At 54.8% G+C, this 15,889-nt stretch overlaps 1 protein-coding gene across 1 annotated transcript in view; it reads left to right on the forward strand.

Moving 5' to 3' along the window:
* Positions 1-232: 232 nt before the first annotated feature.
* The window catches only part of TECTA (tectorin alpha), a 28,461-nt gene continuing 12,804 nt past the window's right edge, over positions 233-15,889 (forward strand). The window contains exons 1-9 of the mRNA XM_075521343.1: positions 233-432; positions 2,780-2,913; positions 4,239-4,526; positions 8,492-8,629; positions 9,530-9,695; positions 12,152-12,564; positions 12,842-13,412; positions 13,967-14,559; positions 15,051-15,624. Of these exons, the coding sequence (XP_075377458.1) occupies positions 369-432; positions 2,780-2,913; positions 4,239-4,526; positions 8,492-8,629; positions 9,530-9,695; positions 12,152-12,564; positions 12,842-13,412; positions 13,967-14,559; positions 15,051-15,624 (2,941 nt within the window). The 5' untranslated portion in view covers positions 233-368. The remainder of the gene's footprint in view (positions 433-2,779; positions 2,914-4,238; positions 4,527-8,491; positions 8,630-9,529; positions 9,696-12,151; positions 12,565-12,841; positions 13,413-13,966; positions 14,560-15,050; positions 15,625-15,889) is intronic.

Genomic DNA, 15,889 nt, shown 5'->3' on the forward strand with positions numbered 1-15,889 from the left:
GGATCAGGGAGGAATTGCTTTTGAACTGTCGGGAGAATAGATGGCCCACGGAGAGCCGGGGCTATTTACAACTTCCAAACGCTGCGTGAAATTAGCAGCAGCTCTTCTGTGTGCTTATGAGCTTACTTTGACAATACCTGCAGGGCGATTTGCTGTTATCACCCGGGGGGTCTCATTACACCACTTAACGGAGTAGGCATTTCGGGTCTGCCTGGCGGGTGAGGGACCTCCATCTCTGAAACGTCCACGTGTCGGCAGCTGTTGGGCGGCTTTGGGAAGCGACGGCGCTCGGCGTCACCCGGGGTTTGCTCGAGGATGCAGTTTCCTACCAGCGTGACGCATGTCTGGGTTTCTTTCCTTCCTGTAGGATGAACAAGCGATCGTTTCTCGGGACCTGGGTGGCCCTTTTGGTGATGACTGCACGGCAGCGAGGTGAGTGTGTCCCGCTCGGGCGCTGGGAGGCTGACGCTCGTCAGCTGTGCTGGGAAAGCCGTCGCTTCAGAGCAGTGCTGTGCCCAGAGACCCCGGAGTACAGGGGGCTTGGAAAGCACACCCAGCCCCTTGGCTGGAGCAAGGACAAGAGCCAGGGTGAGCTTACTATTTCTCGTGGGGAGGGAGGCACCACCAATTTTAAGGGTGGGTGCTAAGTGGGGAGATTGCTGTGCCTTCGTGGGTAAGCACAGGTGCCAATTTTGCACGAGTGGCAGCTTGCGTCACGGGAGATGGACTGGCAGCCTGTGCAAATGGCCCTCGCTTCATTAAGAGCAATGAAGCAATGATCGCTTGCATTGAAGAAGGAGCTGGCATGCCACGCTGAATACAAAGCTGGCAAAGCCGGCAGGATATATGGGCCACAGAAGTTGTTGAGTTCGGTGAGCGTTTTATGTATGTGGGCATATGTAATCTATATGGCTGTGGGTGCAAACACGGTGCATTCCAGAGGTTGCACTGCTCTTGCCAGTCGCTACAAAATGGGAGTTTTGCATGCAGAGGTATGGTAGCGTCACACTAGCAGTGCTAAAGAAGCTGGCATCGAGAAGTTTTTGCTGAGTTTCCTGTTTAAAAAAGAAGTAAAGTCCGTGTCTCGTAGCTATGCCTCAGCTGTAATAACTCGCCGGGTGTGTAACAGCTGTGAAACAACTTGTTTTACTACCTGGCAGCCGGGAGTTTTGTTGCGGCCCTTCGGATGCATCTGTGAAACCAGGCTTGTGGCTTGGGCACGGTCACACGCCACCTCCCTTTATGTCCGGTGGGGCACTCGGGCCACGCGTGTGTCTCTTAGGAAGTCAGGATGCCAGCAGGGTTAGGCCAGGCTTCCCCTTATCTCCTTTCTCCCCAAGGAAAGCTGGACCACTTGAGCCTGTGAAGAAGGGTCAGCCGGCCACTCCCTCTGCTCCCAGGCAGTTTCAAGCAGGGAACATCCTCAGGGTGGCAGAGAGAGCATCCCCCAGCTCGGGCAACACCGAGAGCCCCTCCTGCATCCGAAGCGGCGGGGCGCAGAGCAAGCCGTCCTCGGCGGGAGGCCCCTGAACAGCGCAGGGTGGGGCCTAGGAAATACAAGCATGTCCTGAATCCAGGCGAACAGAGCCCGGATTGTTCAGAGCCCGGTGGCTCATGTCAGCCAGGACTGAGCGTCACGAGGACAGGGCGCTGCTTTTCTACATCAAAGAGGGGAGGAATGGGAAGAAAACCCGGCAAAATCCCCATTTGCTCTGTGAGGAGCCAAGTTTTCTTGCAGCCAACTGCAAGAAACGGATGATGAGATGACAGCAGAGATCTGGAATGGGAAAGGACACGTGCCCTAGGGCCAGAAGTGCCCGCTTGCGACTCAAGCTGATGGAAAATGGATTTTGGTCTGGTAGAAAGCGGCAGGCTTGTGTTAAAACATGTCAAAACTGTCTTCTGAAATATTTTAGGAGAGGCAATTATGTTCACCAGCAGTGCCTTTTAGCAGGAAACTTAATTTTGCCAGGAAACGTCGCAGCAGTCGTGACACCTCGGGCTGTAACCCAGTGCCGGGAGCGCTCGGGGGGCTGGCGGGCTGGGCCGGCCCTGGTGGCCGGGAGGGCTCTGCCATGCAGGCAGGAGGAAGGTGGCCGCTGCCAGGCGCGTGGCTCTGGGGTCGGTCTTGGTGCTGTTTGGTCCCCAGGCACCTGAGCACCTCACCATCTGAAACAGCAAGTCCTGCCCATCCTGGAGCGGGGGGGAAGGTCCTGTTGTCCTTGTTGTCCCAATGTGAAGCCGAGACATAGGCGTTACGACTTGATCACAGTCGCACGGAAAGCAAAACGTGCGGCTGTGAGCTGTACGCACATCTTGTTGTCACTTTGCTGTTGCCCTAAATAACCTTTGGACGATGCTCTCTCTGATGACCCCGTCCCAGAGCCAGTCCCAGAGCTAGCATCTCTGCCCTGGCTTGAAACAACATTTGGCTGCTGGTGCTGCCGGGTTTTGGTGCCGTTTTCCTCGGCAGTAGTGATGCAGAATGTGGCATCGTGGCCAAGTACCGGTTTGGCTAGTCACTGTTAGTCTGCAGCCTCAAGTGCACAGCGTAGAGCTTCACCGTGGCCTGAAGCCTCACACGGCTTAGGCCAGCAGACCCTCTGCGCTCCCAGCACATCCGCACCAGGGAAGGAGGTGAGGGCAAGGCAGCGATTTTGGTCTTCACAGGAGGTCAACTTTTGGTGATAGGCAACCCCGGGGCACCCGCTGTGGCCTCTCTGAAGTCAGGACCTGTCCTGACGTTGCTGTAAGGACTGTCTCCTCCCTCTCCTTGCAGCTCACAGCATGGCAAGTCTGTATCCTTTCTGGCAGAATGACACGAAAACGCCCAAAGTTGATGATGGAAGCTCTCCTGAAATCAAGATCTCCGTCCCATTCATCTTTTTTGGAGCCTCGTACAGAAGCATTTATGTAAGTGGAGAAGCAGACCTTCCCTTTATTCTTTTCCCTGCCATTAGCAGCTGCATTTTAAACGCGCTCTCCCCGTCATCAGGAATTGGAAGATTTATTAGCACCTACCAGACAAGTTCTTAGATTTCATGAACTGATAGGTTTTATGATTAAGAAAGTCAAAGGTATATTTAATGGGCTAATGTTCATGGGGAAGGAATATAAAAGGCAATAAATTTTCTTTGTAGGTGATTAAATGGTACAGCAAAGCTAAGGCCTTGACACAAGGAACATTATTCCTGTTACATGACAAGAAACAAGAACATGCAGAGACCCGCAGGGAGAAAAAAGGGCAACGGTTTGGACCCGTATGTAGGTGCCCGAGACAAGGACAGGCTGCTGCTGTTCTCGGATGACGGCACAGCAAAAGCCTGGCAAAGGGGACACCGGCTCCTCCGGGCTGGGCTAAGAGAGGGTTCACCTGAGCACATCAAAACAGTGCCTTAGCCAGGGGCCCAAGTCAGCGTGACCGTATGCCAGATCCCAGGCGCGTCCACGTTTTGTGGGGAGCCGGTCTCTGTGGGTATGCCCGGTCCAAAGCGGGATATAAACCTGCCAGCCCCGCAGGTTCAGAAGAGCGGCAAAGACTCAGTTGTTCCCCTGCCTGACCGACTCATATTTGTACAGGGCAGTACTGGGAAAGCAGTAATCCCGAGGGGGTTTCGAATCCTTGTGTGGTGGGAGATTTCAGCATCTGGGACAGCAGGGCCACTTGTTCTCCACGCTTTGCAACAATAATGGTCCTTTTGGGGAGCATCTTCAGCAGACTCTGGGGAGGCTGCCCTTGGCATCGCGTGTCACGCTGCTCTTGGGGAGCCCCAGGATCTGTTGCAGATGACAAAGCCGAAGGCAGCGGGCCCAATGCTATAGCTCTTTTTCCCGGGAGCCCTCGTGCCGTGCAGCCACCCCTGTCATACGACCGGGTCTCTCAGTGCTGCAGAGCTGCTCTCCAAAGGCTGGGTAAACCCAGGGCCCCAAGGCAGGGTCCCCGCCAAGCCGGGTGCCATACCGCGCTGATGGGCGCCTCTCCTGCGTTGTCCCATAGGAGCCCTGTTTTGCAGACTTTTCAGGGTTTTGTCCCGCTTGGGGCTTCCTGCACGCAGCCTTTGGCCACCACTGGTAGGATGAAGTTGTGTCTCTGCCTAGATGGTCACGCTGTCTCACTGGGTGTCATTATTATAAGCCACCTTCTGCCAAAAGTCGCTCACCCCACATCTTCTGATAAACCAGCAGCTTTCTGCTACCTGCAAAGGCTTGCTCAAACCAAAGCGGGTCTCTTCGTGCAGGTTAACAACAATGGCGTGATTTCCTTCAATGCGCTCGTCAGCCAGTTCACGCCGGAAGCCTTCCCCCTGACAGACGGCCGGGCCTTCATCGCACCCTTCTGGGCGGACGTGCACAATGGCATCCGGGGAGAAATCTACTACAGGGAGAGCACGGACCCCGGGCTGCTGAGGAGAGCCTCCAAAGACATCCGCAAGCACTTCAAAGACATGTCCTCTTTCTCCGCCATCTGGATCTTCATTGTCACCTGGGAGGAAGTCACTTTCTACGGAGGAAGCAGCACGACTCCGGTAAGAGCGATCAGCTGTGCTTCTTGACGGGAGGTGTTTGATGGTTGAGTGTATGTCTGTATATATATAGCTGTCCTGGCCTTTGTGCATAAAACGGAGTGAGTTGTTTTGTCTTCCCACTCCTCAGTTCCCTTTTGGGCAGAGGAGCACCGCGGTCCTTTCGTTCTCTCCCACAGGAGCCACACGAGCCTCACTCCCTGCTCTCAGATCTCGAGGGAAAGCATCACCTCTTCGGTGTTGGTAGGCAACGTGCCTAAACAAGGCTCTGACACCAGTTAGGAGGTTTTGGCTTGATCATAGTGTGGTTATTTTTTGTTAGATACAAATGCAGATTTCATTTTTCCTTCGTGCCACGATTCGTGACCTTCACTTCACCTGCACCTCCGCAGTGATAAAACATCTATTCGTGCAGGGGCTACAGGCACCTCGGAAGAAAGGCCTTTACAAAGGAGCCAAAGTTTTGGCATTGAACAGTAGCTCTGTCATGATATAAACCACTTGAGGCTCCCACCCGCTCCTGCGCAGTCCGTTTATAAGGAGTGATTCAGTCTGAAGGCACGTTATCTTGGCAGTAATGGGGCCAGGGTGTTGGGCAAGACCCAGGCGCACCCTGTAGCAGCTGGCCAGGTACCGAAGCAGCCTGACCGTGCGTGCGGCATCTGAGCGTGCCGAGGTGCGTGTGCTCGGGGCGTGCGCGCAGAGCAGGCTCCTCCCGAGGTGGCGAACGGTGCCCAGGGATGGAGCGGAGAATGAGGGGCATGCCAAAGCATGCATCTTGTCCTGGAGTGGGACTGGAGGGCAGCCCCCTGCTGACCCCCCCATGCTGGATCAGGTCTGTCCACTACAGGGGTGCAGGATAAACTGGTCCCGCACTCAGCCCTGGGGAGAGGAAGCGGGGCCTCCTAACACAAGGGAAAGAGAACACGAGGCAGCGGGGTGATGGAAAGAACAGGCTGTGGAGGTGGATGGGAAGCCTTTTGTTGTCTGGCTGGCCAGCCATAATCTTCTGCTCCGAGCTCCCTTCTTCTCCTCGTCACCCTCTTGAGGCTGGATTTTGTAACTCGCCCTTCCTTCCCCACCGCTCACGTCTCTACCTGGTATTCAATGCAAGTCGGCTTGGTTTTGCACCCTGAGCTTGCCTTGCAAGGCCATGGAAGCTTTGAAATGAAGCTAAGGTTGTTATTTGCCTCTGTGAGAAGGGAGAGCTGCTCCAGCAGAAAAGGCCCTAGTTCAGGAATCTGTGGTAAATTAAGTTTTGGAAGTAATCCACTCTCCAAGGAGCTGGAGACAGGAAAGAGAAAATGGGAGCTTTAATTTGTATTTATTTGGCAAAAAACCCTTTTCCTTTCAAATCGTGATGGCTTTTTCTGTGGCAGAGGCTGAAACACTCTCTCCACAGCACTAATCCAAGAGAGCGGTGAGGGCATCTTGTAGCAAAGGGTTGAACGGCTGCTCTGAAATCCTGTGCAGACATTGACATAGGAAGGGGAAAACCAAAGGGAATACTGGCAGCATTTTTGCGATGACAACCACCCTGTCTGCATGGGGAGACTGATCCAGACTGATCAGAGAGTCACGCTAGCGACTCGGCCTTGGTAGCTCTGTTGTATTTCCATAAATGTGCGAGTTGTATCTCAGAGGATGGGGATGCAATGTTTTTCAGGGCATATCGCTGGTAGAGCCTGGGCAGAAGCTTGGGGCGCAGATAGAGAGCAAGGGATCCCTGCTTTTGTTTTGGGGAAAGAGTTGTTTAGGATTAGCCTGCGTACTGTAAGTGCCAAAAGCTGGCCTATTCTGTCTCGAGGAGTTGGCTCTGATAAACAGTTCAGCTCTTTTCCATTTGTTAGAGAGGCTCGAGATTTAATGCATATTTTTTGCCAGTCCTGGCAGTGCTTGCAGAAAAAAAAACAACATATATATATTTGCAGACAGCAAGCAATATAGAGATTCGTGTATTGCCTGAAGAATTACATTTGCAACACAATGCAATTTATTTTGTTATAGAGCCTTCCCGTTCAATAGCGGCCAGGGCTCCGGGTTGGCACACGGAATAGCACGATTCAACTTAAGCAGGAAATTCATCGCAATGCAGAAAAGCTGCAGAAAACAATTTTGCGAATGTGGCCTCGGGGATACTGCAGTTACTGTCTCTCGATGACACCCGAGCAAATGGGTTCAGTTTTCGAGACCCTTGTTAGACGGCTAGGGTGCTTGATGCATGTTTGGCCGTGAGCACCGAACGGGGAAATGTTTGTGGCTCAGGTAAGCGCTCCTAACAAGGAGCGCCGGCCATCCCAAACCTCCTGGTACCAGGTCAGCTCCCGCCACCCTCCAAGAGGCACCTGCCCGGAGCAGGGTTTGTTGCTCCATGGAAGAGCCGTTGTTGCACTATCAAAGCGATACTGCCTTTATGTATTAGTGCATCACAGTGGTGGGAAAAGACTTGGCAAAGGTGAGCAAGCATACCGAGGAGGTGAAGAGGAAACCAGATGTAGGAGGCAGAATCCCAGGGAAAGGATGCAGGAGTGGAAACGGTGGCTTCCCATTAGCTTGCTCTCCCGCTTGCCCCGGTGTGAACTGTGCCATTTGCAGCTGCTGTGAGGCAGCTCTGCCCACACCTCTCGCTCTCCCTGACAGCTCGTACAGGCTGCTTCGCCTCCGTTTCCAAGATTTCCCATGGCAGGAACCTAACGTGTCTTGGAAGTGACTTCCCTTGTGGCATGCTTAGTGAGTGCAGCTGCGGGGTCCCCTCCTCAATCTTCAGGCGTTTGTGCTCACCTCAGTGGCAATAATCAGATTAGCGGGTTTGCTGTAAGGGAACGTAAAGTGGTGCAAAGTGACCCCCAGCCCCTCGGTGCTCTGCGGTCTTCCCTTTGTCCAGCAGCACATGTGAACTCTTGTTAACACGGAGCAGCTCAGCTCTCGTTGGCAGAGTAAGACCTAGCGCTTTCTAGCGCGAGATGATTCGATCGATGTGCTTTCCCATAGCACCTGATAATTGTTTCTGGGGCTGTCGTTCCCTTCACAGTTTGCAGTGCCCAGGTAGCTGGGCTCCTAGCATTGGTCTTGAATAATTAAAAGAGGAGCAGCCCAAGCTTTCTTCTCCACTGAAATCTTGCTCGCTGAGAGGCAGGAGGAGCAGTCTTTATCACGGCACAGTCCCGGTGCAGAGCAGTCTAGGACAGGCAAGCGTGGGAAGGACGGGACAATGCAGAAAGCTGAGAGAAGTGATTGACTTCTAGTTCCCAGTGGTGACCTCTGCCGCTGGATCTGCACGGATAGAGGGGATATCTCAAGGGGAGAGGCCTTTTCTGTCTTTCTGCACGACCGTAAAAGAGAAGAGCCTCGGGGCTATGCCGCCCTGGCCAGCTGGCAAAGCACGCCCTTCTCGCATGGGGCCCGGGCTGGCAGTCGCATGAACGTATCTGGAGTTTGGGGGGCTGGAAATGCAGAGTCATTTCAAGTGAAAGGAAGAACGCGAGCAGCGGATTGAGCAGGTACCGAGGGATTTGGCAGCCAAGCAAAGCGCATAATATACATGGTTGACTTGGATGTAATCCACAGTATTGTAGGATATGAATGCAGAAGGGAAGCGGGTAAGATAATGCGGCAAGGAATAAAGCTAAGATAGGGTAATGGAAGATAACAGGTCGTAACAACCTGAATCCTGCCGATTGCTTTTTCCCCGCGAGCTTATTCTCATGCTGCCATCTATTGGCGTTACATTGGATCGGAGACGGTCTTGTCGTCTTCCCAGGTGGAGGGTAGCGGTGGGGATGGGAGCCGGTGGAGTCGCACCAGCAAGGGGAGCGTATTTCGGGTCTCGTTTGGCTTCTGCCGCTCTTCACCGCGAGGCTCCTGCATCTCGCCTGGGCCAGAGGTGAACGTGGCAGAAGGGGCAGGCAGAAACTGAGGTACTGAGAAAACCAGTATCACCTTGTGAATGTGCTTATGGTTTTCAACAGGTGAACACTTTCCAAGCTGTCCTGGTCACAGACGGAGTGTCGTCTTTTGCCCTGTTTAACTACCATGAAATCAGCTGGACCACGGGGACAGCCAGCGGAGGGGACCCCCTGACTGGTCTCGGCGGGGTGATGGCCCAGGTGAGGCTCTTGCTCCCATATCCCTATCTCTGCCGAGCTCTCAGATGGTTGCCCGTAGCTTGCTCACGCCACTCGGTCCCTGAACGTCCCCCGCGCCGGCCTTGCAAGCCCACTGCCGGGCACAGTGGGACGAGCCCCCCGACCTTTGGTGTCAGCAGCGGTGCCACAGCCGGTCCGTCTGCCTGAGGGGGGGAGGTTCCCTGCCTAGGCGTGTCCTAAAGGCTGCAGGCGTTAAAGCTGCCTTATCTGCCGGGCTCTGGAGCTCCCCTCTGCCCGATCACGCCTTGGCACCCAGTCTAGTTGGGAGACAGACAAGTTTGGGCCTGTGCACATATTTAGGGCTTGTGTTTAACAAGCGACCCAGATATGTGGCATTTGGGTTTGCCCCTAAGTCTCTCCCCACCTCGAGGACCCAAGTGGAGAAACATAAACTAGGTGATGTTACTCTGTGCTAAGACTGTGGGTGGTTTCTGTCCCGCTCCAGCACCGAGCCCTTTCTCTTAGATGGTCCCAGCGCACCTCTGTAGGTCAGGAGGGCTCAGATTCAGCTGCCAGGACTGGTGTGAAAGAATCTGCAAAGCAGTGGAAGGGGAGCCTCCCTCCATCGCTTCCTCACTTTATATCGGCCACTCAATACATATACCCATCATCTATATGCACATACGTACATATGTATACATACGTACATAATGTGTAAATATACATCCATACTGCTTGTAGTACCTGTTGAGCTTTTCACTCACATCCAAACTACCTGAAAACTGAAATCCCTGAAAAGAGACTTTAAAACTAAAGAAGATATGCTCAGGAGTTATTGCGGGAGGCAGAGAAGTGCGGAAATGCAGCATCACTTTCCTGTAGCAAAGACGTGTGATGAAATTTGCTCTCTCTCGGTTTTAGGCTGGCTTCAATGGTGGAAATATCACCAACTTCTTTAGCATCCCAGGCTCCAGAACCCCAGACATAGTCAATATTGAAGAAACAACCAATGTTAATGTCCCCGGGCGCTGGGCTTTCAAAATAGATGGCAGAGAAATAGATCCGGCCAACGGCTGCAGCCTGAGAGGTAAGGGGGAAAAGCATTGCTTTTTTTCAAGTTTTGGGGCACAGCGTAGCAAAAGCTAATGCTGTTGGGACGCTGGTGGAGAGGTGCCTGACCGCTCTGGGCTGCTGCGCGATTTGTGTCTTTGCCAAGGCATTCCCCGCAGCTGCGGGGACAGAAACACGCAAGCAGGGTTCGAGCCCCGTGCGCGTTTCTGAGTTGCTGCACGCAGCGCAAAGTCATCACCCAACTTCCAGTGATAATTGTCAGTCTGCTCACTGCAAAAGCCTAACGCCTTGAAGAGCGGACAGAGGTTTGTCGTCGTTTGGCACGTCTGGTTCAGCGGGAGAGCATCCTCGGCAGCGTATGTGAAGAAGCCGTTGTCAGCCATTGTTTTCCCTTTGTCCCGGCTGGCATTGCTTCTCCCAGGGGGATGTCAGCATGCTCACAGATAGCTGGACCCGGCTCGCAAGGAGTATTTGCAGCAAATTCTCAGTGCAGACGCCGCCTGACTTGGCAGCTCAGAAAAAACTGAGAGGGGCCCATAAACACGCGGGAGTCTTCTCTGCCTTTGGTGTTGCTTTCGACCACCAGTGAGCAAAACTGTCATCTGTGCTAGGTTTTTTCTTCCTGGGCTTTTAGTAGTATGGTATTGCTGTAAGCCTCCATTTCTGCGGCCCAGAAGCAGAACCCTAACCTGAAGTCAAGGGCGGATAGGGCTCAAGTGTTTCACAGAAATTGAATGCCACCAAGCCATCGTCTTGATTCTTTTCTGCGACGCTGGTGGTGGCAACGGGAAAGACCTGCAGATGGTAATTTTCTTTTGCCCACAGAGTGGGAAAGCTGATGGTGTGGTTCCGTTTCCCTTGTTTCTGCAGGAGGAATAGCAGGTTTTCTGGGCAGGACAAATGCCATGCCCCTGCACCAGTTACAGTGTCTGTGCATGTGTCACCGACAGCGTGGTGATAGAAAGGGATTAATAAAGGCACACAGCGACTGCACAGGGACTCTGCTGCAGAGAGATTATTGCATTACCACTTGACAAATAAAACCGTCAGGAGCATCCGCTGTGCTCTGGGAGTCTTTCTAGAGAGAACTGTCATTTGCTGATGGACACTGGAGATGTCACCGCTCTGAGACATGTGGCTTCTTTATGTCCTGGTTTAGGACCGTACCACAGAAGGCTCGTGAGATCCCGAGGCTCTTGCAGCCCCAGCGGAGGTTTCGGGTCCAACCACTCCAGCCACTTCCAGCTGCCAACCCCAGGAAGAAAGGCTGGACTTTGCAACGGGGCTGAAAGCCAGTCTCGGCTTTGCAGGTGATGAGGGCAGCTTGGGTAGATCCTGCCACTGGATTTGTGTTTCACGGTGGACAGCTGGTTGCCCTCCACGAGAGGAGATGCAGCGTGAGGTGTCAGAGCTGAGGGGGCCCGCTGTGCCTAATGGTGCTCGTTTGCCCAAATCCCCCACACCAGGACGGTTGGCACAGGAGCCCTCGCAAGTGGGTCTTGCTAAGAGGAGATGATGTTTCTTGCAGGGAAGTGGAAAATAGCTTTTTTTGTAGGAGGCAGGGAAGAGAACAAAAAGTTTAGGAGAGGTAAATTCAGGCAGCGCGCACGGCGGAAGCCACGCGCGTGAGAAGTGTGAAAGACGGCCATATGGAGGAGAGGGAAACTCTCACGGGTATTTGCCACCCTTGTTCTCTCGTCTTCTCTCTGCCTCTCACGTCTCTCACCAGACAAACCTGCCTCCCTTTACAGTACCGCCGTGTAACAAGTCTGCTCAGTCTATTGCTGTGTGATCACTCATCGTTTCCTGTTGTCACTGGTGTATGGTGTGGAAGTTACTTATCAACAGCTCTTTGGTTTCATAACTACTATGAGCACTTTCTGAATGGGAGTGAATTGCCTCTGGGCCGCTGATGGCGGAGTCACTCTTCGAACGGCAAAGTTTTTTCAACGGAGGAATTACGGAGAGGGTGACAAAGCTGAAGGACAGCGCAAGTACAGCAACAGCGCTGGACATGGCCTCCAAAAGGCACAAGCTTTACCAGTGGACTTTGCCTTTGAGAAAATAGCACAAGTGGCTCTTGTGTCCCACGATACTGAAGCAGAAAGAGGGTGGTGGGTGTCCCAAACGGAAGGAATAGCTTTCAAGTTAGCCAGCCTGCATGGTGTGGCACCGATCCCGGATTTGTGACAGCACTCACACCATCCCATGGACTTGTGGCACGGGTAGGACTTGAAGGGGACACACCATACATTGAAAATGAAGCTTGCGATTGCAGCGCTTTGCTGAGGGGCTCTTGCCAGGAGCCTGCGCAAAGAAAGCAGCTGAAAAGGCTGGTAGCGGGACGCTTTGGCGGCAGTCTCAATTGTAGGGCCAGCAAACCCCTCTGAGGACTGACGCGGTGCAGTTAGAGCGTGTGCCTCTGTTTAGAGAAGTGATGTAGCACGGGTTTTTGCCTTTCTGTCTTTCTAGGACAGTTTCTCCATCGAGGGGAGATATTCTGGGACAACGCCAACTGCACCACCAAGTGCCGCTGCCTGGACTTCAACAACGAGATCTTCTGCCAGGAGATGGCTTGCGGCCCCTTTGAAGTGTGCGAACCAAAGACCAAGTTCTTCCAGTGCGTGCCAGTGGAGAGCAGCACCTGCGTGGTGTTTGGAGATCCACATTACCACACCTTCGATGGCTTCCTCTTTCACTTCCAGGGTTCCTGCTCCTACCTCCTCGCCAGGCAGTGTTGGCCAGGCTCCCAGCTGCCCTACTTCAATGTGGAGGCCAAGAATGAGAACCGAGGCAGCTCCTCCGTCTCCTGGCTGAGGGATATTTTTGTGGAGGTCTACTCGCACAAGATTGTCCTCCCCAAAGGCAGCTTTGGGAAAGCGAAGGTAAGAGCCCTGCTGAAAGGGGAGAACTTGCCAGGTCGGCTCCTCCGAGGCGGCGGTGAGACCGCGACAACACTTCTGGGCCCCACGTGTCCCTTGGGGAACAGGCATGGGTGACAGGCGTGGTGGCAAATGCCTGTGGCTTACCGACAGCTATCCTTCTGTGCATGTCCCTAACCCTAAGACCCCATAATGGGGCTGTACGGCTCCTGTCTGTGTCCCAGTGTGAGGGCTCTGCTATTTCATGCACTGGCTCAGTCTTCTGGTGTTGTTCCTGCAGGTGGATGACTTGGTGGTATCCCTACCCATCTCTCTGGAACTGGGCGCAATAAAAGTCTACCAAAGTGGCTTGTCCACAGCCCTGGAGACTGACTTTGGCCTGCTGGTGACCTACGATGGACAACACTATGCCTCCATCTCTGTTCCGGGCACGTACATCAACGCCACGTGCGGTCTATGCGGGAATTACAATAAAGACCCCGAGGATGATACCCTCCGCTCAGACGGGAGGTTGGCCACATCCGTGCCGGACCTGGGTGAGAGCTGGCGAGTGCCGCACCCCGAGCGGAAATGCTCGCCCGGCTGCTTGGACAACTGCAGCCTCTGCGATGCCGCCACCGAGTCCCTCTATTTCACCTCCGAATACTGCGGCTTCATCAACAAGAGCGGCGGGCCGCTGTGGGAGTGCAGCGCCGTCGTGGACCCCACCGCCTTCGTCCACAGCTGCGTCTACGACCTCTGCAGCGCACGGGATAACGGCAGCAGCCTGTGCCAAGCCATCCAGGCGTACGCCGCGGTGTGCCAGGCCCTGGGCATCTCGGTGGGAGAGTGGCGCACCCAGACAGGATGTGGTAAGTGTTTGTGTGCTCCTGCCGGGACCCTTCCCCTCTGGAAGATGGGAGCAATTTCAGGGGTCTGCCTGTGTGCCCAGCAGTGCGTGAGATGACTGGGGAGAAATCCAGGGCAGGGAGCCGGGCGAGAGCCAACTGGTCCCTCCTCTCTGCAGCATCGGACGCTTGTGCCAGCAAAAGGGCGGCACGAGTCAGGCACGAGGCAAGAGCTCTGCATTGCTCTGCAGACGGTTGGCTGCTGTGAGAGATGGAGGCCGGACCGGAACGGGGACTGGCCGATGGCACACTTCTTGGTCCACCCTCCTCGCTTGTGGCATTAAATAGCTGAGGGCGGCTTGATGGCTCTGGGGCTGTTCTGGAGAAGCTATTGCTTGCACAAGCGAAATGGCTGGGCACGCACGGGAGGGAAATGGAGGGGCCAATTCTACCGCCAAGCAGGGCTCCCCGGTCACTCTGTGTTGTCTCTGTTGTGGGTCAATGGGAAAGAGGTCACTGGCCCTGAACCATGCCGTAATATGGTCCTCCTGTTGTTTGTCTCCCCTCTGCACCCACAGCGACAGCTGTGCGGTGCCCGGAGCTCAGCCACTACTCGGTGTGCGCCAGCAGCTGCCCCGCCACATGTTCGGACCTCACGGCCCCGCTGGCCTGTTCCTCCCCATGTGCTGAGGGCTGCGAGTGCAACAGGGGCCACGTCCTCAGCACGGACCGCTGCGTCCCTATCCAGAAGTGTGGCTGCGATGTGGATGGCCGGTATTATGCCATTGGGGAGTCTTTCTGGGCGGTGGCGGACTGCACGGTGGAGTGTGAGTGCGAGGACGGCGGGGAGGCCAGGTGCTTTAACACCACCTGCCCCGAAGGAGAGGTCTGCACCATTGAGAATGGCTACCGGGGCTGCTACCCCAAGCGGGAGAGCCTGTGTTTGGTGGGACAGAACCAGGTGCTGCAGACGTTTGATGGCGTTGCCTTCCCCTATCCTCTGGAGCACTCCTACACGCTGCTCAAAACCTGCCCGGCGAGACCGGACTTCATCGAGGTGGACATCAGCCAAAGGAAGCCCGGATCCACTCCCAGTGGGCCTCGCGTTGTGCGGATCCAGGCGGTCGGCCAAGAGGTGAAGATCGGAGGCGCCAGCCTGTCTGAGATCAAGGTAAAGGTGCTGCTGTCAGGGTGGCCCACCCTGGGGTGGGAGGCGGTGGCTCACACTGTGATCTGGTGCCCCTTTGGAGAAGGGCTCGCAGGTCCACAGCCCCAGACCATTCCCCCAGGTCAGGGCCTCAAGCACTATGGTGGCACTTGGAGGAAGCCCATGTGGGTCACCACTGTGTGGAGGCCCTTTAGGTGCCTGCGAAGTTGTTGTTGCAGTGCTGTTATTTGCTTGCTGAGCCAGCTCTGGAGACTTTCCCAATGTTGCAGTTGTCTCCTGCAACTTGTTTTTTCCCTGGAAAAACATTCTCTGTGGGACAAAATGCAAGGGAACAGTCATATTCCCCCACTTGAAGGAGGCTCTGGGACTTGGAGGGTGAGGTCCAGGTCAGGAAGCATTTATCATACCCAGCGTGGCGTAGCCAGCAGACAGGAACGGCCATGCAAAGTCTCGTTGCCCTCCCTGAAGCGTCTCGATCCGCTTGTTACTTGTAGGTGAACGGTTACGACGTGGAGCTGCCCTATTTCCACCCTTCCGGCCGCCTGGAAATCTACCGTAGCGACAACAGCACCGTGCTGGAGTCAGAGGGGCTCATGGCTATCAGCTACTATGATTCGGGCCTCCTGGAGATCCGCCTCTCCACCGCCTACTTCAACTGCACTGGGGGCCTGTGTGGCTTCTTCAATGGCAATGCCAGCGATGAGTTCTGCCTGCCCAAGGGCAAGTGCACGGACAACCTGGAGCTCTTCCTGGAGAGCTGGACCACGTTTGACGAGATCTGCAATGGGGAATGTGGGGACCTCCTCAAGGCTTGCAACAACGACTCGGAGCTGCTCAAGTCCTACAGGAGCCGCTCCAACTGTGGTATTATCAACGACCCCACCAACAGCTCCTTCCTGGAGTGCCACGGTGTGGTCAACGTCTCAGCCTACTACAGGACGTGCCTCTTCCGCCTGTGCCAGAGCGGGGGCAACCGGTCGGAGCTGTGCGACTCGGTGGCACGCTACGCCAGCGCCTGCAAGAACGCCGAGGTGGACGTCGGCCAGTGGAGGAGCCACAGTTTTTGCCGTGAGTCTGCCAAAGCTTTTAAGTGCCTGGGGTGGGGAGAAGGGGATGTAGACACCGCCGACCTCAGGCAGAGTCTTTTTTGTCAGGAGCTTGTGGGTGTACAGAGGTAGAGCAGCTTTTCTTACGGGATGCCAAAAAGTATGGGCTCTCTTTCCCCCTGTCCTTTCTCATCTCTGGTGGGTACCCCTTACTCACAGGGTGCTCTGCTGTGGCTGAGCTGGAAGACACTCGATAGCAGAAGGGCTGTTTGGGTGGGAGGTCCTGA

This window comes from Mycteria americana, chromosome 19, assembly GCF_035582795.1.
Source record: "Mycteria americana isolate JAX WOST 10 ecotype Jacksonville Zoo and Gardens chromosome 19, USCA_MyAme_1.0, whole genome shotgun sequence".
Classification (NCBI taxonomy): Eukaryota; Metazoa; Chordata; class Aves; order Ciconiiformes; family Ciconiidae; genus Mycteria; species Mycteria americana.